We start from the raw sequence: 24626 nt of genomic DNA, 5'->3' as shown, positions 1-24626 counted from the left end.
CTGTAGCTGACTAAACGCTGATGTATTTGTCACTTGGTATAATGTTATGGAAAAAAATCTCTTGCAGATTTTTTGCTTAAGGAAGTGTTCACATGCTTTGGTTAATTTACGTGTTGTATGATGCTCTCAAAATCATATTAAAGAGCGAAACTTCCAACTTGAGAAAATAGGCTGATTTCTCTTAAGTTTGTTTACAATTACTAAAAAAGTGAATAAAAGGAATAGTCTGATACTGTGTTTCCAAGACTTGTTGTATCTGTAAAAATCATATATGGCATTTCCCTTTAGAAGATACACGGCGATACATTTGTTGTTTCTGGAAGGACAGCTGTGAGAACAGTTTATTAAAAGAGCTTATCTAAACTTTATTACAAACTTTATTATTAATCTGAAGTGTTCCTAAGAGGTGCAATGGTGTGAATTGGATGAAAACAGAGTGTCTATATATGTCATCAGTGCTGTATGGAGGAGGAAAAAATGAGTTTTTAGGCATCCCTTCTGCTAAGAATTCATAGATGGAATTAATTTAAATGACCAAATTAGCTAAAATCCTGTTTTTTTTTCTGAATTTGAAGTACTTTCTTAGATTTATTTAAAAAAAAAATCAGTTTTGATTCAGCTGCAGGGAAGAAGGTGATGCTGCAGTGTGTTGTGGTATAGTCAAATCACCAGTTCCAGATCCCTGGTGAGAGGCCATATGTGATCACTGCAAGAATGTGTTGGCTGCAGACCTGTGTCCTTAGGCTAATTGGTGATCATTCTGCTTGTCTTTCCCTTCCTCAGATATGTTCCAGCTTGTACATATTCGCTCCCTTGCCTTTTTCTCCATCCCCATCCCCTGCCGAAGTCTAGATGAGTTCCATCTGGGTTTTTAAGTGACCAGGGCAGCTGTCCAAATGTTGTCCATTTTGATTTCTTTTTCCCCATTTGCAGTGATTGCTCTTTTTCATGCAACTGCATGTCAAGAGCATTCTTTATGCAGAGGTTTATTTTTGGCTCTGACTTCCAGCTATCATGGCTCAGCAGTTCCGTTAACTAGCGTGGTCAAGTGCTAGAACAGATGATTCTGGGGGCATGAGATTTCAACAGCTGCAGGAACATTCTATTCACTTTCTACTCCTATCTCCAGAAGATTTCAGCCTAGGCACTTCTGTAGCCTTTGCTACTCATGCGTAACTTGTTGCAGATGGGTCACAGCATAGAATCCCTTGGGAAGAAAGCTGCAGAGTTCATGTACCATAGAGTTCAAGAACTATACCTGCAAGTTTTGTTGTCAGCCTCCCTAGGTTGTGCCGTGTTGCTAGTGTTTTCTAAGCTGATTCCAGATACTAAGTTTATTCATGAAGGCAGGTGGCATTCAGTTCATCAGTTGCTGTTTCCCAGTACGCTGCAACAGAGGCCAACTTATGCTTTGTTGCAAAGTATAAGATCTTTTTGATTACTGTCTCTAGCAGTTCCAGTAGGTGAGGCACTTTCTGTATTCTCCTTTTGAAAGCATGTGTACCTCTTAAGTATCATGTTGAGTTTTTGTAGTTGAAGGGAAGAATGAGACACAGAAGCATGGAATTATGATTTCAAGTCAGAAATGTTAACACGTAGGACAGGAACCATAGTGTAAATTTACTTTGGAGAAGAACAACATAGAAGGGTGTAGCCAATGAGGAAGATAAAAACTGATATAGTAAGAACATTGAGAAAATGCATTCTCAGTGATGAGCAGTCTGTGGTTGAGACATTTTTTTCCTAATGTAAATAGGTCTGAGTTTTCAGCAACTTCAGATGTTCTTTGTTGAGCAATGTAGGAGAATTAATTTGTGTTTTTTAAACCTGTTGAAATTACTTAACAGATTTACTGAAAATATAAAGGCTTTTGGCTTTGTGTGTGTTTGTGTATGTACCATCTTCTTGTGCTATAGTTGGAATTAAGATACTGGAAAGAATTCAAGTTTTTCCTTTAGACTTAAGGAGAAACCATAAAGTTCGAATGTGCTAAATTCAGTTGTTAGAATGATTCACTAATATTGTAGTTCTTCAGGCTCTAATTTCTTCTTTTTCCTATTTATGTAACTTTTTAGTTGTTTCATAAGTAATTACTTGCAATGATTTTTCTTGTGCAAATGATCTCATCAGCATTGGAAGCTGGTCTGCCTTATTACCTGTCTGCAAAAGGCAAAGGATCCTGTAGAAGATCTGAAGTCACAGTTGTGATTTGACTTGGATATCTGAATGTAATAGGAAGATCTGATGCTACCTTTTTTTTTTTTTCCTACCATTAGAATGTGTTCTCTCTCTGATGTAGAAGGACATGTAGAAAAATCAGAGAAAAAGAAATAGATGGAAGCAGAAATATGTTGCTTACTCATTCCAGGTTGTTTTGGATGTTGGCTGTGGTACTGGAATACTCTCGATGTTTGCTGCCAAAGCAGGTGCAAAGAAAGTAATTGGAGTAGACCAATCTGAAATCATTTATCAAGCCATGGACATCATTAGGTAGGAAAGCTCTGGGAAACGCGTATGGTATAGATTGCTGTAAAAAGCTATTAAAATACTTTTCCTAATTGATGATCACGTATCACTTGGTATGTCTTTTACTGAAGTACTTCTTTGATCTGAAGATTAAAACAAGGGTTAATTTCTGTAAGCTAATTTTCTAGATTACGGAAGATTGAAGACTTTGCTTTACTGTGTCTGTTTAAATACAAGTGTATATATATTATGTATATATATTATTATATTTTCCTTGTTAACATTGTGCTCTGTTTTTTGCACTAGTTGGTGATTACCATTGTACTTCATTATGTTTTATAGTTTGAGGGGGGGAATCCATTTTAACAGTAGTATACCATTGTATAGTTATAACAAAAATAGCATGCTATTTGTGGGGTTGCTAAGAAAAGATGCATTCGTAGCTTTCACTGAAACAATGCGTGCCATGTAAACTGCCACAGAATTTCATAGAGTGGAAGGGACCTCTGGAGGACAACTTGTCTAGGCACCATTCAGTTCAGGTTCTACTGCAGCAGGTGGCTCAGATGTCATTTGGTCATGTTCTGAACATGGTCACTTCTGTCTGAACTTCTCAGGCAAGTGTCTTATTCGATTATCCTCACTCTTATTTTTTTAAATATCAAATTGAAATTTCTATGGTTGCAGCTTTTGTCCGCTGACTTTCATCCAGCCCATTTGATATTAGAGGTTTCCTTTGTATTTATTTCAACCTCACATTAAGCAGGGGCAAGCATCGGGTACCCACCTTTTATCCTTCTTAAAGCTAGTAAAGAAACCCACTTCTCAGCCCCTCCCTGAGTATCCTGTGCTCCAGCCTCTGGTTGTCCTGGTGGACCATCAAAAGATTTGATCCTGTATGTCATGGTCTTGTACTGCAGGTCTCCTGTCTGGATGCAAAACCATGACAATGCTGTACTCCAGATGTATTTTCACGAGTGTCAAATAGTAGGAAATGATTGTTTCTTGAGCTGCTGCTACCATCTTGTATTTATGACACAGCTGGTTATTCTTTCTACAAACTCATGTTGGTTGCTTATGTTCAACTTGTTCACCAGCACCCCGTGTTAAAGTGGAGAAAAGCAAACAGAGTTGATTTCTAACCTTCAAGAACCAATCCGTCTTGCTATGTGGGATTATTCCAGCTGAGGTGGTCTTTGCCTTTGCCAAGCTGAGGTTCCTATCAGCTCATTTCTATGGTCTTTACCCTGTAATTTATCATCTGCTTTCCTCAGTCGAGGTTCATCTAGAAATCTTATAAGGCTGCGTTCTGTCCCATCGTCTAGATTGCTTAATTGGTGTCAGATCTCCTACTGAATCTTGAGGGATACCTCTGATACCTGGCTGTCACTTAGTTGAGATACGTAATACAAAGTCTCTTTCAAATCTCGTGGTCTGGATGGCTTTCCTCTCATTTAATAGTTTATTTATCCATTCTATGTTTCACTAATTTACCTTTGTGGGATTATATGGGAGGCTGTGAGTTTGTGTAAAAGTAAAACAAAGATATCTGAGCACTTAAGGATTTTCATGCTTGAAGCATGAAACATCCTTTGAAGTATGTTAGAATATGTATTGTTGATAGCTGAGCTGGATAATGTTTTTTTTTGTTTGTTTGAAGCATCTGTGAGAAAGAAAGTAAAAGTAGCTGCTGAGGAATTTGGGAATCAGGGAATCACAGTTTGTGGGATTTTAATTATATAGTAATATTGTTCTTGAGGTGTAATGCTGGGGACACAACATATCACACTCAGATGCTGTAACCTTTTTCTGTTAAGTAAGTACCTGCTTAAGAAAAGTGCCATATTAAGTACTAGTTGCAACGTGGAGTGCATAAATAGCATCCAAGTTGTTTTTCCTACAATCTGTAAACTCCTTCTTTATATGATACAATTGCAATTAAATATGTAATTAAAAAAATACTGAGGATAAATACTGGTTTATTATGTCCTTGTGCAGTGTCGTTAACGATGTTATCTCTACATCCTTTTTGCTCTTAGAATACTGAAACAACTCATGGCTCTTTAGCATTTTATTTTTTTCCCTTTGAACTTGTGTTTGACTCCTGTTTACAAAACTAAGTGTGATATTAGTGATGAAGTGATATTAGTGATATTAGTGATGAAGGCTGTCCCATGTGGAGAATTTAATTGATGTTTCCTGCAGCCTATGTGTTCAAGCAGTCCTCTGACCCTTTTTTTTTTCCTGATCTTTCTCCTATTGTCTTCTAAATGGGATTTTTAATGTGATTACTCATTTGCATTGAGAGTCAGGCAGTGTGAGAGAGTAAGATGTCAGGCTGTGGGGGCACAGATGGGAGCTGCAGCAGATAGATAAATTTCTTTGGGGATAGGTATCTAGCAATTTAACTGTCATGCAGTTTTTGCTTCAAAAATACCTTCCTCCTTATACAGAATGTATGTGTCATTCCTTGTGTGTGAGGTAATGCTGGTTACATTAGTTGTTAAACATTGCAGATAATTTCAGCAAAAATCCCAATGAGGACAACACCTTCATCGTGGAGTAACTCTAATCACTCCAGACTTTACACCACAAGGGTCAAAGAAAGAACTAAAACAAACAGCTCTAAATAAAAAGTACTGTCATTGTAAATTGGCTTCTTCTTTCTTCTCTTGGCTTCTGAAGTCTGTACATTTGCATGCACAAGATGTTGGAGGTACGCAGTTCTACTGCCTGCCTCCTTTGCCTGACATTAAATGTGCTGAAATTTTTGGAGACCTATAGCAACGTTCTGTCTGAAGCATAACTAATGAGAATAATATTGCCTCTTAGTCCTTTTTTGGGGGAGGAGGGAAGAAACGCCAAGTAGAGACATCGGTATATCTCTGTTGGCACCATCTAATGGAAATATAAACTAACTGGCTTATTTTATGACTTGCAGATTAAATAAACTTGAAAATACCATTACATTAATCAAAGGAAGAATTGAAGAAGTAGATCTGCCTTTGGAGAAAGTGGATGTAATTATATCTGAATGGATGGTAAGGCGTATGAATGTTCTTTTCAAAGCATTGTTGTTCTTAGGGAAAAACTGCATTCTTTCATTATAAAAGTCTGAAAAATGATTCTTTGAGGATTGCTTTTTAAACCAACAAGACATTGTGCTTAGAGCAGTGTTTTCCATAACCCAGGAGGTGGAACGACAGTTTGAATTATGTGGTATTCAAATAAAATTCTCCATTTCTCTTGTTCATGTTATTTCAGGTCAAGGTTCTGTGAGTACAGTTAAACTGTTTTGGATATAGTCGGTGTTACGTAGTTGAGTGTGCAAATCTACAGAAGTATTCCGTGTTCCTGAATAATAATATTATAGCTGCTCTCATGATAATACTTGGGACGTTCTGTATTAGTTACGTAGCTTAGATTATTTTGATAAACAAAATACCTTTAAGTCCACGAAGACAACTCAAGACTGTCCAGACTATGCAGAAAAGTGAATTAGAGGAGCGTATATGCTGGGAAGTCTACAAATAGAACTTGAAAACAGCATTGCTACTGATTGCAGAGTTTTTAGTATAAGAATAAAATAACTGATTGTAAAAATGCATAATCATAGAATCACCAAGGTTGGAAAAGACCTTAAAGATCATCCATTTCAACCGTTCAGCTATTACCAATACCTCTCACTATACCATGGCCCTCAACACAACATCCAGTCGTTATGATAATGCTAATGGATCATTTATATGCTGCTTAGTGCATTTCCTGTTGGTTATTTTCTGGAATGTGCTTGATTGCAGGTGTTGGACTGTTGTCATTCTTTTACATGCTTTCTTTCAAGCACTGTTGTGCTTGCTGCCTTGCACTGATACTAATAAAGAAGTCTGAGAAGGCCTTGGGTCAGGCTGCATTCCATAGTGGCTTAGTCTGTTCAAAGAAGTGCGGTAGGAAACTCTTTAACTTTTTTTGTGCACCTCCACAATTCAGTTTCCTATGTCACAGGCCTTGAAAAAGCTCTTAAAATAATGTTCTTGTTTTTTCATAAGAATTGCCACAGTTTGAATTCAAAGGACAGAAGAATTTTTCATTAACATTGGTAATGGAAGCTTATATTCTTTGTTGTTGTTTTTGACAAATTGTGGCTGTGTTGTGTGCAGAGAGACCTTTGGGCACATTCACTATGCATCCATATGTGTTTAATTTCTAGATAAAGGTGAAAATAGATTGTTCTTAAGTATTTTCATGTGCTGACAAACTATAAATATATTTTTTTTTTGTTCCACTGCTGTAAAGAATGTTATGTAAAGCATGAGCTGAATTTAATACGTGGGCCACTTGTTTCAATGAAGATTTAAGCTATTGGTAGTAGTGGATTAAAAAGTAGTGTTATTATTAGTGATTTCTGACAGTGTAGTGACTTCACTAGAGACAATAACAGCTCTTTTGAGGAAACTTTTGATCAGTTACCTAAGATATGTGCCAGAATCATGTTCTCAAACACATTTTTTTATACTGGAGCCCAAGCTTTGATTTTTGAAACTGATTTGGGCACTCCAGAACATAAGGAATGTTGTAAATGGGTTCCTTTAAGGTGAAATAGAGGACTATTTCTTACACTTCATGTAAGAAATCAAGTAATGGATGTTCTGTGTTTCCCTTTTTGGCACTAATTTACCTTTTAATGTTACAATTGTATAAATGTGCTCTTGACTTAATGAGGTATTCCAAACATTTAGGGATGTTAGTATTTTTATGGGTTGCTGCAATACAGAGATAAAGAGGACAATGCTGTGAGAGTAAGATTGATGGCTGGATATGGAGCAAAGACAGTTCCAACACTGTCCAGAGAGGATTGTTGTGTTGCCTAGATGCAAATGAAGATTCCTCTTTGTCTGGCTTTCTCATGTTCCCCGTTTTCACAACTGTGTGAATTGGCTTTTTGTTTTCATTCTCTGTTTCAGAGCAGTGTGAAATATTTCGTGTTAATATGAGAATAGAAGTGCTTGAAACTGACTGACCACTTGCTTGGAGATCTTATACATGCTAAACATGGAAGCAAAAAGGATCTCAATATATCGATATATTATGTTTTCAATTCTTTTTTTGGACCACCTACGTGAACTAGCAAGAAAACTTGAACAGGAACAATAATTTTTCTTTGAAACAAAAAAATATGGAAATTTGCTGCTTCGTTTAGCGAGTAAGCTGCTTGTACACCAGCAATTACGAAGCCCTTTTGTGGAGCAATGGGTTGGTTTAGCTTGGCAGAGAACTGTACTGAAGACCAGTACTATGTAAGCTTTTTAGAGCTATGGGTGAGGCATTGGGAAGTTATAAACAGGTCAGCAGCAACAGAATGGAGGCTGGTGAGAGGAAAAGATGCTGCATCTAGCAGGAATATTTCTAGAACACGTTTTCTGAGAAAACTGGCACAGGAGGATGTTATCAAAGGTACAGTATTGCTTTATGAGCACCTTCATTTTAGTAGTTTCTGGTGATTATTACTACTTGTGTAAGCCATCTGTGGCTTTCACAGGTTCCTATTCCTACCTCTTCCATTTTTTTTCCCCTTGAGAGAAGCATCTTTAATATTAATGTTGTGAGTAGGTTGGGGTGTCTGTATATCAGATACAGACAAATCCAAACAGTCTTTCCAATCTATACTAAGCCTGGTGGTGGAACTCAGGGAGGAAGTGCAGCGGCTAAGGGCCACCAGAGAACGTGGGAGTAAGAAGCAGGGTGAGGAGTATGGAAAAAACACCAGGAAGGTGGTGGACCCCCTGCCCTACCACAGGAGGACAATCCCTACCACTGAGGAGGGCTGGCAGAGAATTCCAACTCGCCGTCGTGGGTATCCCCCCTGCCTGCCTGCCCCGTGTCCACCACTCTCCCTGAGCAATAGGTTTCAGGCACTGGAAATCAATCAGGAGGTGAGTGGAGAGAGGGTGGAGGAACTACCTAAAAGGGAACCCCCTAAGCTGAGTAGGTCCTCGGATGGTGATGATGGTAGTACTCCTCAGTTGGTGGTGCCCCCCAAGTCCATCCATTCCTCACCCACCATTAGAACATCACCATCAAAGAAAAAACGACGGGTCATCGTTATTGGTGACTCTGCGCTGAAGGGAGCAGAAGGGCCAATATGTCGGCCAGACCCTCTACATAGAGAGGTCTGCTGCCTCCCGGGTGCCCGGGTTAAGGATGTAAGGATGAAGCTTCCTTCCCTAGTCCACCCCTCTGACTACTATCCCCTATTAATGTTCCAAGTTGGTAGTGATGAGGTAGGCAGAACTTCCATGAGGACTCTGAAAAAGGATTTCAGAGCTTTGGGGCGACAGGTAAAGGGTTCGGGAGCACAAGTTGTGTTCAACTCTATCCCACCTGCTTCAGGGAAGAATGAGGGATTCAATATAATGGGCCAACAGATCAATACCTGGCTCCGAGCTTGGTGTGCCCGGCAGGGGTTTGGGTTTTTTGACCTTGGGTTCCACCGGTCAAAAGGGATCTTAAGGAGAGAATTGGGTAGGTTCATCCAGAGGGCTTTAAACTAGTTATGAAGGGGGGTGGGGCAGTAGCTGGGGTCACCAAAATGGAAACTGCATGCAATGTCCCTGTGCTTGCAGGAGAGGGGTATGCTTCTAAACCCCTAAGGTCTTGGCCCTTGGTGAAGGAGGAGGATGACTTGCCTCCTTGTAGGAAAAACACGAGGGCTGGTGTTAAGCTGGTGGCTGTGGAAACGCCTAATAGTAGTCACAAGGCTATTAGGGCTGCTGCTGATCGCAAGGAGGCCAAGCTCAGGTGCCTTTATGCTAATGCACGCAGCATGGGTAATAAACAAGAGGAGCTGGAGGCCATTGTTTGTTCAGAAAATTTTGATATAGTTGCCGTCACTGAAACATGGTGGAATGACTCCCACACATGGAGTGCAGTGATTGAGGGCTACCAACTTTTTAAAAAAAATAGGCTAGGTAGGAAAGGTGGTGGTGTAGCTCTCTATGTTAAAAAAGATTGTGAATGCGTGGAAATCAATAATGATGATGACAGGGTTGAAAGCTTATGGATCAGAATAAAAACCAAGGCCAACAATACCGATGTTATTGTGGGAGTTTGCTACAGGCCACCTACCCAGGATGATGAGGTGGATGAGATGCTTTATAGGCAATTGGGGGAGGTCTCAAGGTCACTCCCCCTCATTCTGGTGGGGGATTTCAACTTCCCAGACATCTGCTGGGATTACAATACAGCAGACAGGGAACAGTCTCGGAGGTTCCTAGAGTGTGTGGGAGATAACTTCCTGACACAGTTGGTGAAGGAGCCGACGAGGGGAAACAAAACTCTGGACCTGCTGTTTGTTAACAGAGATGGTCTGGTGAGGGATGTAAAGGTTGGAGGCCGTCTGGGACAAAGTGATCATGAAATGCTAGATTTCTCGATCCTTGTCAAACCGCGGAGGGGAGTCAGCAGAACTGCCACCTTGGACTTCCAGAGGGCGGACTTCAACCTCCTCAGGACTATGGTTGAGAGGGCCCCCTGGGGAGTATCTTTGAAGAGTGTGGGAGCCCAGGAAGGTTGGGAATACTTTAAGGAAATTGTCCTAAAGGCGCAGGAGCTGACTGTCCCAAAATCGCGAAAGATGAGCCGACGGGTGAGGAGGCCGGGCTGGCTGACCAGAGACCTTTGGCTTGATCTAAAGAACAAAAAGAGAGTTTACGGTCTCTGGAAGAATGGGGGAGCTACTTATGAGGATTACAGGTTTGTAGTGAGGCTGTGCAGGGAGAAAATTAGGAAGGCCAAGGCGCAGCTAGAACTGAGCTTGGCTTCTAAGGTTAAGGAGAATAGTAAATGTTTTTATAAACACATCAATACCAAGAGGAAGGCTAAGGAAAATCCCCATCCCTTGTTGGATTCTGAGGGCAACTTGGTCACTGAGGATCGGGACAAGGCTGAGGTACTTAATACCTTCTTTGCCTCGGTCTTCAATAGTTATGCTTGTAACTCCCTGGGAACGCAGCCCCCTACACTGGTAGACGGGAAGGGGGAACCAAAAGAGCCTTGCGTGATCCGTGATGAGATGGTCCTGGATCTACTTAGAAAGCTGAATTTTTATAAGTCCATGGGGCCGGATGGGTTGCACCCTAGAGTTCTGAGGGAGTTGGCGGATGTGGTCGCCAAACCACTGTCCATAATTTTTCAGCAGTCTTGGCTGACTGGGGATGTCCCAGTGGATTGGAGACTGGCAAATGTGACGCCTATCTTCAAAAAGGGCCGGAAAGATGATCCTGGCAGCTACAGGCCCATCAGTCTCACCTCGGTGCCTGGGAAGGTTATGGAAAGGATAATCTCAGGTATCATCATGGACGAACTAAAGGTCAGCCATGGGATTGGGCCTAGTCAGCATGGGTTTATGAATGGTAGATCCTGCCTGACTAACCTGATTTCATTCTATGACAAGGTGACCCGCTTAGTAGATGAGGGAAAGGCTGTCGACGTGGTCTACCTGGACTTCAGTAAGGCCTTTGACACTGTCCCCCATAACATTCTGGTAGAGAAGCTGGCTGCCCGTGGTTTGGATGGGTGCACGCTCCGCTGGGTGAAGAACTGGTTGGATGGCCGGGCCCAGAGAGTTGTGGTCAATGGAGTGGAATCCAGTTGGCGGCCGGTCACAAGTGGCGTCCCCCAGGGCTCGGTGCTTGGGCCGCTTCTGTTTAACATCTTCATTGATGATTTGGATGAGGGGATTGAGTGCACCCTCAGTAAGTTCGCAGACGACACTAAGCTGGGAGGGAGTGTTGATCTGCCTGAGGGGAGAAGGGCACTACAGAGAGACCTGGATAGACTTGATCGATGGGCCAAGGTTAATGGAATGAGTTTCAACAGGGCCAAGTGTCGGGTCCTGCATTTTGGTCATAACAACCCCAGGCAATCCTACAGGCTTGGGGAGGTGTGGCTGGAAAGCTCCCAGACGGAAAGGGACCTTGGTGTGCTGATGGACAGTCGGCTGAATATGAGCCAGCAGTGTGCCCAGGTGGCCAAGAAGGCCAATGGCATCCTGGCTTGTATCAGGAATGGTGTGGTGAGCAGGACTAAGGAAGTCATCCTGCCCCTGTACTCAGCATTGGTGAGGCCTCACCTCGAGTACTGTGTCCAGTTTTGGGCACCTCAGCACAAGAAGGACATGGAGGTACTGGAGCAGGTCCAGAGAAGGGCAACGAGGCTTGTTAAGGGCTTGGAGAATCAGCCCTATGAGGAGAGACTAAGGAAGCTGGGGCTGTTTAGTCTGAGGAAGAGGAGGCTGAGGGGAGACCTTATTGCTGTCTTCCAGTACCTGAAAGGTTCTTACAGTGAGAGTGGGGCAGGTCTATTCTCACTACTGACTTGTGACAGGACGAGGGGAAATGGCCTCAAGTTGCGCCAGGGCAAGTTTAGGTTGGATATTAGAAAGAACTTCTTTACAGAAAGGGTGGTTAGGTACTGGAATGGGCTCCCCAAGGAGGTGGTTGAATCGCCATCCCTGGATGTGTTTAAGAGCCGCTTGGATGTGGTACTCAGGGATATGATTTAGCAGAGGTTTGTTGTTGTGGTATTGTTTTGTGGTTGTTTTTTAAGAGATAGGCTACTGGTTAGGCTGCGGTTGGACTTGATGATCTTCAAGGTCTTTTCCAACCTGAGTAATTCTATGATTCTATGATACTTGTCATCATCTGAAATGCTTTTCAGTTGAAAATTTACTTAGATCCAGTTTTGTTCAGGGTTTAGAGACTGAAAGATGAGCAACTGTCTCCTTGGTGGCAGGCTAGCAGACAGGGCACGGTGGTTTTTCTTTTGATGTAACAACTGAATGACTGACTTGTGACATCTGAAGCATATATATTAGTATCAGGCAATAAGGGCATCTGTGTAAATGTATTCTACTAAAATCAGCACACAAACTGTTTTGGAAGACAGCAGAAGGTATTTTAAGCTATGAGCTCTTCTGCTGGTGTCTGAATGGAAGACTGCTGAAGATTGAGGGCTTGGAATACTGGCTATGTGGATAAATCCATCTGTTGAGATATTTGCATTCTGAAGAGCGCTGTGGATTCTTTGTAGCAGAATACTAGTGGAGTATTGGTGGCTAGACATGTGTACTTTGAGTGCTGCAGGCTGGGAGGACTGAAAAGCTTTTTTTTGCTTATCTGCTTTGACCTTAAGAAACATACAAACCAATCTCTTCTTGCACAAATTGTAGGCTTACCTCAAATTATACTGCCAAGCAAAGTTACAAATAAAGTATAAGTTTGGAAGAGGAGCTGCTGTGCAAAGTGCTGAAGCTTGTTTTTTGGTTAAATTGTATATTTGGCAGGACAAGATTTGCTATCAGTGTACAAAATGTGGCTATGCTATTGCATACAGTTGTTAACTGTAAGGGCTTTGATCGTGTGGGACGGCTGTCTGGTATGGTTGTCTCAAATATGATGCCAGAACACACTGCATTCTCATAAACTGCTGGTTTATGTAGTGCTGTATGATACCAAACATGTAGTATTATCTTAAAGAGTGGAAAAAGCAGGTGAAAAAGGTGTTTTTTTCCACAAAGTGGAGCAGATTCCATCAGTTGTGTGTGTCTATTCATGCAAGATTACATTTTATTTTGTAAACAAGAATCCATTGACTAATGTGTTCTGTGTACCTTCTGGAGCTTGTTATATTCTGTGGTCTGATAGAACCCCTGTAGTTAAAAACTGAAGAGAAAAAAAGTGCATTTTGCACTGACAGGTTTCTGAGCCAGTGGTTTGGTAGGTGCCTTTCATCTTATCACGTGTTTGAGCCTTGCAGAATGTGGAATTTTCTCTGCTGTAGTAGTTGTTTTAGTAATTTCTGCTGTTCTAAGCATGCTAATACCACTTTTTGGGTATGTCTGGATTTCACCAGTGAAAGAGCTGCTTATCGAACTTAAAATGGAAATAAACCTTAGAATGATGAAGTCTATTTGAATAATAAAGGAAATGAAACATTATAAGATACTAAGCTGTCAAAGTTCTGGGACTGTTTTACAGTCCTGTTACAAAATGGATATAAGGGACATATAAGACATCTTTCATGCCTATTTAGCTCAGCCAATAGCAAGATAAAACTATTAGTATTCTACTCACAGCTTTGTATCCTAGAAATCTCTTTGTACTCATTAATCTTGAGGATGCTCGTATATATTGAAGGGAAAAAACAGAAAACACTGAGCATTTTTGAGGTTGAAACAAGGAAGCAAGAATGTTGCCCCACAGCATCATGGGGAGAACACAGGTATAGTTCTCTTTCCAGATTGCACCCCTACAGGTGAGGCAGCAGCCTGTGAAATTGCATTCTAAATTACACTGCAGATGAACACAGCACACAGAGCAAAATGTTTTGGTGTAAGTAATAAATGACTTGATTCGGTACCGCTGACAGTTTATGCAATTGGCAAGACTGCTATATGGAACTGGGGATAAAGGGGGAAACAACAGCCAGAGTGGGGGAGAAGGGCTGTAAGAATTGCATTGTATTGCTCATTGGAAGGTACGTTGTAGACAATAGGCATTGCAGACAGGAAGAAATAAGCGAAGAGTACATCCGTAAAGATGTTGCTTTGTAATTCACTGGCTGCTGGTGTTAACTATTCATAAGATTTGTCCTTGAGGTCACTTTTTCATCTAAAAGCATTTGAAAAGAATTCCTATGAGCCAAACGCATCATATTTTTAGAACTGCAAGAAGAGATCTGTGGTTCCAGTCTGTGCTTTCAGCTTGCTGGAAGCATAAAATAGTCTGATGCAGTAGGAGCTCCTGGCCTTTTCAGCCATTTTGCAAATCTTACAAAAGATGATATTGCTCACAAAGCAGTGATGTTCATTCCGGGATTTACTCTAAAGATTTTGTTAAAGCTAGGCAATAAAGTGGAAAAGAGGGCAGGATTTGGATGAAAAGCGTCCAGTAGAGCTCTGTCTTCTCAGAAGAAGTAGGATGAGAAAAGGACATTCCTGTGGTTTTCAAACTGTTCTTTTATTGAACAAAAAAAGATCAAACAAATGTGGCTGTAGAAAGACAGAACTGTAGGAAGTATGAGGGGAAAACAGCCTTTGAATTTGTTTGGTTCCTGCCGTTTGGGCTTGTAGGACCGCAGGTCTGGAGTCTGGACTTTCTACTGTATTTTTTAGTTCTTCCCTATTGTCAGTCAGTCTGTAAAATCAAGCAGCTCTGTTACAAGTGAAAATAAGGATTTTCCTTGAGGTGAAAAAGCCAAGCGTATCCTGGTTGGATTTGTCTGAATTGATTTGACATCATAAGAATGTAAATGAAGTGTGTTGCGCTACTCAGCAGGGATCCTATTTGAACTTGGAGATAGGATGATAGCGAAACTTTTGGCTGTATATCTCTTTGAAATTCGGAATTGACTTAGAAGTCGATGCAGTTGAATGTTATAATTGATATATTAGTTGCGTGCAGTGCTCTTCTCTGTCTTGTGTGTTCTGAAAATGCACAACTGAAAATCTGGAAGATTTACAGTCAGCTGCTCTACTTGAACTAGAGTGGTATTGTCTGCTTTAGTCTATACTATAGACTACAACCTCCTCTAAAATTAACTGTAGCACCAAAAAACAAAGCAAATATGCTCAGGAATTATATCCTGAGAGCATTTTAAGTTCAGGTGCTGCTGTATGGCGTAGACCATTCAGAGAGTCTGTGTTTTTGCAGTGTGATTCATCTCCACTTAGCTTTTTGAGCATTGTCCAGTCTGGTACACGGTACCACTAGGTTGCAAATGTTAAGATGCAAAGATACATTCCTTTTGTGTTTCAGTAATTTCCTAGGTTGCAATAATTTGAATGCTGCTTGCTGTTCTCAGTAGGAATTTCTTGTTGTGAGTTATTACTATAAAACAATACTCAGAGCTTTCCACTTGGGATTTAAGGTGAATTTGACATTTTGGAAGTCAAGTAATCGGTGTAGGTGGATATTTATTGCCTACGGTTTGTTGATTTATTAGATATTAAACATTCCCGCTAATAAGTTTTGAAGTAATGGTGCTATTGAGAAATTCTCTTGGTGCTGGCTCTTAGCAGGGAGTGTGGTTATGTAAAGATCTTAAACTGCATTGGTAACTCTGTCTGTATACTTATTAAATATGCTAAATGAGAACTGTAATGATGTTTAAAATTCTTTTCCTTGTGTGCATACAGGGTTATTTCCTTCTCTTTGAGTCTATGCTGGATTCTGTCATCTATGCAAAGGACAAGTACCTGGCAGAGGGAGGCTCAGGTTGGTGTGCATAATTCTTCTAATAAATTTAGCTCTGAGGGGAAACTAAATTAGCTCAGAGACTTGGAATAAGCTATGCATGAATGAGAAACTTGCTAGTCTAAATGAAAAATGTTTCCATTAGCACGAGCTTCAAGGCATTAATTTACTGTATGGATAGTAGAAGAGCCTTAGATGGGGTATCAAGGTCTCACGTTAATGGTGTTTTTAGGATTTGAAGGGGTTATTTATTCTTAAGCATAGCCTGAATTTTTTCCTCCCTGCTTCTTTCCACACATATCCCTGCAGATGGGGAATAAAAAACACGCTGGCAGATAAACATCATTTTAAGAGTACATTTTTAAGTTTTGAGATATTATTTACCTTAATTGAAGGATTTGGATGGTAACCTCAAGCTATGATACTTAAATGAGGAATGCTCACTTTTTTTTCCTCAGATACTCTGATTAGAAACAGAAGAAAAGAAGCTTTATTCTTTAAGATGTAGTACCGTTCGAGTAAGGTACATCTAAGATGAAGAATTCATGATGATGAATTAAAGGAAAAGTGGATAGTGGTGGGAGTGTGGGGAAGACATGGTTCCGTATGCTCAAGATTATGAATTAACTAATGGAGTTCCTTTGTTTCTGTTCAGAATGTTTATCCTGTGCCAGGAGGAATATACTTTTTGCTTGGGGAGGTGGGGAAGTGGCAGAAGAAAAAATGTTTCCTTTTGAAATAGAGTTCTTTTATCCTTTTAAGTAAATTAGATCTCATAATCTTAAGCGATGTTTAAATGCCTGTAATGCTTTATTCCTTTTGGTTGATTCCTTTGTCAGTATCATATTTCATATTGACCTTTTCAATCGTAGTCATCAGTCTGTTTTTTTTTTCCCCCTGTTGTGCTAACCATGCGCATAGTTAGTTTCACTACGCTGCCTTAATGATTGGATTAATGACTGTGTAACAGTGTTCACTGCAGTGCTTCACTTTGATTGCAGTGAGCTTTGTATGCTACAGCATGCAGAAAGAAAAGCTTTTTTTTTTTAATGCAGTTGTTTGGCATTTGGTTGAGATTACTGTTCATGTGTTAAAATAGAGGCCACTTGAACAACTATCCAGCCAGATTTGGAGCACAGCCATGATGTGCTCTGTATGGGTATTTGCTAATCATTTTATATCACAGCATAATTATTAAATTTGAGGGCATCCACTAAAATAGTAAGGAAACACTTTATGCTTAATTAGTACATCCACAGCCTTCTGAGTAGAGCCAGAAATCATTGACCTCTGTAGAAACTGTGATAGCATCATGTTGTCTCAGATCTTCTTGTATTGTTGGTGTATTCGCTAGTGTCTCGAGCCTCAAGAGTTTCCCTTTGAGAGAGAGGGTGTGATGGTTTGTAGTACACTTAACCTTTGTGGTCTCAGAATAATCTTAGGTTCTTAGCTGACTCTTTTTTACTAGGTGTACTGTACTCCACTACCAGACTGGGTACCGTCAGGTTTTAAACAGAATGCTGTTTCCTTCAGGTGCTAGCTGTTACTGCTCTGCCAGTTTGCATAGCAGGTAAATGGCTGTGCCCAAGATGTGTGCTGAAACTGCTCAACCATTAGCTTAATGAAACTGGTGCTTCTGCAGCATAGATGTACAGCAGTGGTAGTGTGGACACATCCAGATCTGAATGAGCTGAAACAATGAGCTCATCCTGAGCTTAACATCTTAGCAGAGAGTCTCCTGAGCTCTGCCATAAAGGTTAATTCTGTCTGAAGCCTCTTAGTGTTATTGAACCAAGATGGTTATTTACAGGGGCTGTTTGTAAGCTGAGAAAAGCAGTAGGAGCTACTGTGATTTGGCCAAATCCTTCATTGACTGAGGCAGGAAGAGAATCCAGATTCCCACGTGTGTGTCCAGTCAGTCATATCATGGTTATTTCAGTTTAGCCTATTGGCATACTAAGGAGGATTATGCCAAACTGTCTAGGGAATATGTACAGTATACAATAGCTTTATTTGGGTACATAAAATTCTTGCTGCCTGTGACCCATCTGTTCGTTCTTTAAAGCTGTTCAAAATGTTATACTGTTTGCACATTCATATAAAAAAAGATGGTGTGTTCACTTGGAATTATTCCTGCATATCCAGGGACTACTGTCTTAACCTTCTGTGTCCTGAAATTTGTAAGGCATTATTGCTAAGGGACAAAGGATTTCCCATTGTGTACTGCTCACCACGTGAGCTGCTGGTAGTGACAGATGACTTCAAGGCACTGAGTCGAGAAGGACACAGATGTCGAAGCGATGAATCTGAGAGTATTGTGGAGCGTGTGCTTTTGTCCAGTCAGCATTTTGGTCAGCTCATGTTTGAGAAGGAATAATTACTGAATCATAGCCTTTCTCAGGAGAGAAAATGACAACGCCATCAAGACTGCCCAGGAGGGTGTTATAAAGCTACAGAAAAAGCAGGAGACTTCTGGAGGATCAGGGATAATAATTGAAATGCAGGTTGAAGCAGGTGTTCTTAAACCTTGACAAAACTACTGCTTTTGCATGATTTAGGCTTATACTTGGACAACATGCTCACGTTACCAGTCAAACTTCAATACAGCGTATGCTTCTGGATGTGACTGGGTTTGCAAATTTAGCACTTGATGTATCACTGCAGTCTTACTCATGTCTTCTTTATGGAGCTTGGATTTATTTTTCTCAGGTTAGAACAGGTTTAGTCTGCTTTTCTTGTTGTTGCTCTGTTAATGGAATAAACAAAAACTATCAGTTAGGCTCAGGCAGCAATATTTACTTCTTTGCCTTTTTTTTTGCTTACCCTTTATGTGATCAAAGTAGTTCCACTGCTGATTGAAGGATCTGTCATGCAAATAAAGAGATTGAATAAAACCTGATCTTAGTCCCACTGAAATATTTCACACTTGATAGGCTTAGTAAGTCTTTTCCCTTAACAGAACGTGCTGGAAACGTGAGCTAGTCTAAGGAAGGAATGTCACAGAGTAGTTCATTTTTTTTTGCTGTCATTTTTGTATGTAGTTTCTCTACGTTTCTGTATTTTCTCTGTATTTGGTTCCTTTTTTATCCCTTCTGTATGCTCTCACTGCATTCCTCGCATCCTGTAGTCACTTAATGTTGTTGTGTGTCACACTTTGTTTTAATTTTTGGAGTGTCCGTGTCTGCTCTTGGAGCTGTGGAATGCTTGTTGATAAAGCACGTCATGCAGTTCTCACACTGGTAAGCAGCAGTATGAAAGCTTTGAGAAGTATGAATCCCTTATTGGTGATCCTAGAAGCTACATTCAGATGCTTCTACCACCAGATGTTGATATCTCTCCATATGAAAAATAGCTTCTTTAAAGAACAGTCATCTTGATAACATGTAAAAGATTTTCTTCCTGTTAGGTGAAGCATACCCTCACAGTATAACGGGATAATCCCAGTTTACTGTTTCTACCCTCAGTATTTTAAAAGGCAAAAAAAAGCATTGCCTTTTCTGACCAGTGCTTTCTCCCATGCTTATTTGGATAAGCTATGATTTCAAGCAGAGCTGAAGATGGAATTAATTTTACAGTTCACTAGATTTTTGAGGGAGGAAAAGAGAAACTTAGCTTTAGTTTTTCTAACACCATCACATTGATGCACCAGTAAAAAAAAAAAATAAGGTGCTTAATGGGAAGCATTTTGCTTTAAAGCTAGATAAAATAAATACTAAGTTGTGTGACTTGGAAATCTTTAAAGCTCTAATGGAAAATGGGAATTTCCTTTGTGGAAAGAAGCCTAACTTAATACAAGCTTTAAAATGAGCTTCTCTTAGTATTCGATGACGCTTTAGACAGCCATATTTATAGCAGCTGCTCTGTCTGTCTTTTCCAATCAGTAGTGGGCAAGGAATTGATTATCTTTCCTGTAGGAAGCTCTTAAAATGGCAGGTGTCAGCTTTCCACTATTGTTTGGAGAAGTTGTGAATAGATGTGTGTTCTGAAAACACTCTTGCAAGAAGGGAGCACAAATGTGAAGATAATGCAAGAATGATAGGTGTCAACCTAAAACTGGGGGGAAGAATTGGTGAGGAGGTTGTCTTCCGTTGCTTGGGTACCTGTCATACTGTTTGGATACATATAGAAGAAGTTTATCTTATTTTTGTGTACCTGGAAGTCATTTTCGGATTGTAAAGCATATATCAGCTGAACACAGTAAGAAAAAGGAACCAAATACCCGAGTATTTGCTCTTATCTGAAAATAAGGTCTTTTCTTGCTACTGCAGATTCCTCATCTGAATTTTCCTTTGGGTATCTATCCAGGAATTATTACAGATATTTCAGGGCAGTCTCTGTATAGAAGCTAGAATAGGATGTTCCAGAGTATTTTCATCAAGCATGAACACTTCCACTTGTGTCCTGGCAGTGGGATTCAGCAGTAAATACTGTCATCAGAATAGCGTGTCTAGTCTCTGTGGACATATACATAAGAGAAAAAGTCTCGCCTAAGAACTGAAATAAGTTTTTTGTCTTTTTAAATGTTAATCACTTAGAACAGGAATGATGCATGCCTAAAAAAATGACATTTCACTCTTCTGTTTGTTGTTGTTACAGTTTATCCTGACGTTTGCACCATTAGTCTGATAGCTGTAGGAGATATGAATAAACATACAGAAAAGCTACTTTTCTGGGAGGATGTATATGGCTTTGACATGTCTTGCATGAAGAAAGCTGTAATTCCAGAAGCTGTTGTGGAGCTGCTGGATCCAAGCACCCTTATATCTGACACCAGCATCATTAAGGTACTGTACCAGATTCTTAATATTCAGTAGTCAGATTTGAAGTTTCAGTTTATTATTTGTGGATATTTTGTATATGTAGACACACTTGGGGGTATCCAAGATAAATGCTATAAGGTTCTTAATGTTAAAAGTCCAGCCCTCTGATCGTTTAAAATAGACTCAAGTCAGTGCATGTGCTTGTTTGCTTGGAATTACAGTACAAAATAGTAAAATTAATGAGTTGAGCAACAGTGGCCTTATAGGTAAATGGTTTTAATCAATAGCCATTTCACAAAACAAATAGTTGGTGTTTTTGAGGGAAAGATTAAAAATGTTCCAATTCATCATGAGCTTATTACAGACAGTATCTTAATGTGCTTTCTTATACTAGCTAGTTGTTGTTTTGAATAGTTTATAATGTAATTTTCAGGAAGGAAGATATTCCCTAAAGAAAGACAATGTAACATAAAGAATAGCTGACTAATAATGTATGGAATGCTCTGTGTCAACACAATATGACATTCCTGGATAAAGCATTTTAGCTGAGTACGTAAACTAAGGAACTTCTTACAATGCTACTTGCGATGGATTTCTTTTAATGAACTGAAAACTGGTTTGTTGTTTTTTAACTTCTAGTATTTGATACTTATTTAAAATAAGAAAAAAAAAAAATTGAAGACATTGAAATGCAGGTTGCAATTGGATCTGACAGTATCATCATTATCATGGATGCTGTTGTTCTGTGCCTATTGGAAAATACGGAAGCTGTTCTTTGCTTCCTGTGTTCCTTCTCCTCTATCACACCTACTTTGCATTCTGGTGCTCCCATGGTTGTGCTGCTGTTCAGCATGGCTTTCACAGACTGCAGGAAGGAACCAGTGGGAGTCTTGTGTGGTTCATTAAAGGACAATGCAAAGTTCTGCAGTGGGAAGGAATAACCCCTACACCAGTGCAGACTGGGACCTACTGGATGAAATGCAGCTTTGCAGAAACACAGTTGGGTGTCCTGATTAAGCTTAAGCTGACCAGCACCATACCTTCTTGCAGCAAAGGCTATCAGAGGACAGCCTTGCTGTCTGCACTGGAAGGCTGCTGCTAGCAAGCCAAGGAAGGAAAGCCTACTCTTCTCCTCAGTCCTAGGGAGCCTGATGGTAGAGTACCAGGCCCAGTCTTGGCTCCTCAGTGCATAGGCAAGGTGAGTGTACTTGAAGTCTAGTGATGGGCCATCAAGAAGATGAAGTTGACAAGAGCTGAATCTGTCACACAGGAATGCAATTTCACTTAAATATGAGGAATTTATGTATTTACTTTTACTGAGAGAATGATAGAATGTTGGCCCAGATTGCCCAAGGTGCTACTCAGGATACCCGTATGTATGACAGTGAATGATGCTTAATGTCAGCTATGGGAAGCTGTCATCATTACCTAAAAGCAACTTTCTTTAATGTGTTGAGCTACATTACCTAGTACCAAACTATTACTTCTCATTGTCTCTTGAATTTGACATCTGGGAGAAGGGATCCTTAGGTACTTGGTTGGTCACTGTGCATGTTTAGTTGGCTCTTCCTACTTTTAAAAAGCTGTGTTAATATTGCCCCTTAGAGACTATTTGTACATGAAAGTAGCTGGACAACCTGTAAAGATCATCCAAAGAGGTATCTCAGCTTCTGTTAAGTACTGTTACTGACAGAATTGTTTTATTCCTTTCAACAGCGTATTGACTGTAATACTGCATCTACTCCTGATTTGGAGTTCTCATCAGAATTCACCCTAACAATCAGAACAACCACGATGTGTACAGTAAGATGATTTTAATTTTTTCTATATGGTCAATAGAAACTTTAGTTCATGCACTGTCTGAAATTAAGTTTTACTTTTCATTATTCTGTGCCCTTAAACTTTAATTTCTGCATTACAGAGGTGTGATGTGAGCCCTTTTTCTAAAGACTTTAAACTCCTGTAGTGTGATGACAGTACAGTATGAGGAAGAGAAGTATAATGTACAGGAAGTGGAAGCAGGGTTGTGTAGCCTGGGAGGAATACAGGGCTGTTGTCCATGTGTGTAGAGATGGGATTAGGATAGGCAGGGTGCAGATGGAGCTGAGCTTGACAATGGATGTGAAAGACAACAAGAAGGGGTTCTACAGGTACTTCATAACTGTGTGACATGTATCACCAAATTAAGTAAAGGCACGGTAATGTCTGCGAAGTTATTAAATGGAAATTTACTGATTTTATTGTTCATTCAAAAATCCCTCCTCTTGCTAATCAGATGTAAGTTCATAAAATTACTGTCGTTACCTAGGGGCAAGGTCAGCTTTGATTTCTGACTAAGCTCTAATGGAATCATGGGTTAATTTACTTAACTTGGCCACTCCTTAAATAACTGGTTAGCAGATAGAAATTGACCCAAATTCTTTGTCATTTTTGATGCTTGAATAAAGTAAAATAGTTCATTTCTAAAAAAAATCATTCTTCCCTAGCAATAGGTGTTTACAAAAACTTTAAGTTCTGTTCTCCTGACAAATGTATCACTATAGTTTGTGAATCCAGATACCTGAATTTTGCAGCTTCTGGGGAAGGGAGTAGGTGGAAGAATGGTGTGTCTGAAAATGTGCAGTGAATGTGGGTTTTAAAAAATGGTCAGGACTCTGCAAAGTATTTTGCTCTTCATCATTTAGGTTTATTGACACTTACAGAGAAATTTCCACTCTTTCTATGATGAATTGTAGAAGTTTAGGTGGGGGTTGACAGTTCATCCATCATATCAGGTTGCCTAACCTTGCAGCAAATGAACAATACAAGTCCATTATTTATCTTGAGAATTTTGCGGGAGGTGCTTTAGGATTGCAATTTGTCCTTTGAAAATAACATCTGATGTTTTCCTAGTTTGCATCTGCTTTTTGTTTATACACAGAATCATGAACATAGAATCATAGAATGGTCTGGGTTGAAAAGGACCGCAATGATCATCCAGTTTCAGCCCCTCCCTGCCATGTACAGGGTCGCCAACCACCAGATCCAGCTGCTCAGAGCCACATCCAGCCTGGCCTTGAATGCCTCCAGGGATGGGGCATCCACAGCCTCCTTGTGCAACCTGTTCCAGTGCATCACCACCCTCTGAGTGAAAAACTCCTCCTAATGCCTTAAAACTCCCTGTTTCAATTTAAAACCATTCCACATTGTCACTATCCCCCTCCAATTCATATACTCCAAGTATTGGAAGGCCACCATTAGGTCTCCCCAGACCCTTCTCTCTTCTAGGCTAACAAGCCCAGCTCTTTCAACCTTTTCTCACAGGAGAGGTGCTCCAGCCCTCTGATCATCTTAGTGGCCTCCTCTAGGCCCGCTCCAATTGCTCCACGTCCTTCCCATGTTGGGAGCCCCAGCCCTGGATGCAGTACTGCAGATGAGGCCTCACAAGAGCTGAGCAGAGGAGGACAATCACCTCCCTCTCCCTGCTGTCCACCTCTTTTTCAATGCAGCCCAGAACACAGTTGGCCTTCTGGGCTGCAAATGCACGCTGCTGGCTCATGTCCAGCTTCTCTTCTACCAGGAAACCCCCTGTCCTTCTCTGCTGGGCTACTCTCAAGGGCTTCTAAGCCCAGCCTGTATAAACACCTGGGATCGCCCTGACCCAAATGCAGCACCCTGCACTTGCCCTTATCTAACCTTTTCAGGTTTTCATGGTTCCACTTGTCCAGTCTGTCCAGGTCCCCTTGGATGGCACTGCACTGCTTGGTGTCATCTGTAAACTTGCTGAGGGTGCACTAGATGCCATTGTCTGTCATTGATGAAGGTGTTGAAGAGCACTGGTCCCAAGACCGACCCCTGAAGGACACAGTTTGTGACCGGCCTCCACCCTGACATAGGACCATCGATCACAACTCTTTGGCTGCATCCAGCCAACCAATTCCTAATCCACCAAACTGTCTGTCCTTGAAATCCATACCTCTTCAATTCGGAGAGAAGGATGTGGTGACGGACCACATCAAAGGCTTTGCAGAAGTCCAGGTAGATGGCATCTACCCTTCCTCCATCCACCAAAGCTGTCATTCCATCATAGAAGGTTGTTGGATTGGTCAGACAAAATTCGACCTTGGTGAAGCAGAAAGAGGAAGCTGTTATTTGGACTATGGTGTGTGGG

At 40.6% G+C, this 24626-nt stretch overlaps 1 protein-coding gene across 2 annotated transcripts in view; it reads left to right on the top strand.

Annotated features, from left to right (window-relative positions):
- The window catches only part of PRMT3 (protein arginine methyltransferase 3), a 105976-nt gene that overhangs the window by 68787 nt on the left and 12563 nt on the right, over positions 1–24626 (top strand). For both annotated transcript variants that reach the window (XM_072337794.1, XM_072337795.1), the window contains 5 exons: positions 2369–2490; positions 5408–5507; positions 15659–15737; positions 20313–20500; positions 22193–22279. In XM_072337794.1, coding sequence (XP_072193895.1) covers positions 2369–2490; positions 5408–5507; positions 15659–15737; positions 20313–20500; positions 22193–22279 — 576 coding nt within the window. The remainder of the gene's footprint in view (positions 1–2368; positions 2491–5407; positions 5508–15658; positions 15738–20312; positions 20501–22192; positions 22280–24626) is intronic.

Source organism: Excalfactoria chinensis, chromosome 5, assembly GCF_039878825.1.
Source record: "Excalfactoria chinensis isolate bCotChi1 chromosome 5, bCotChi1.hap2, whole genome shotgun sequence".
NCBI classification, from domain to species: domain Eukaryota; kingdom Metazoa; phylum Chordata; class Aves; order Galliformes; family Phasianidae; genus Excalfactoria; species Excalfactoria chinensis.
This window is presented reverse-complemented; position numbering and strand designations above follow the sequence as displayed.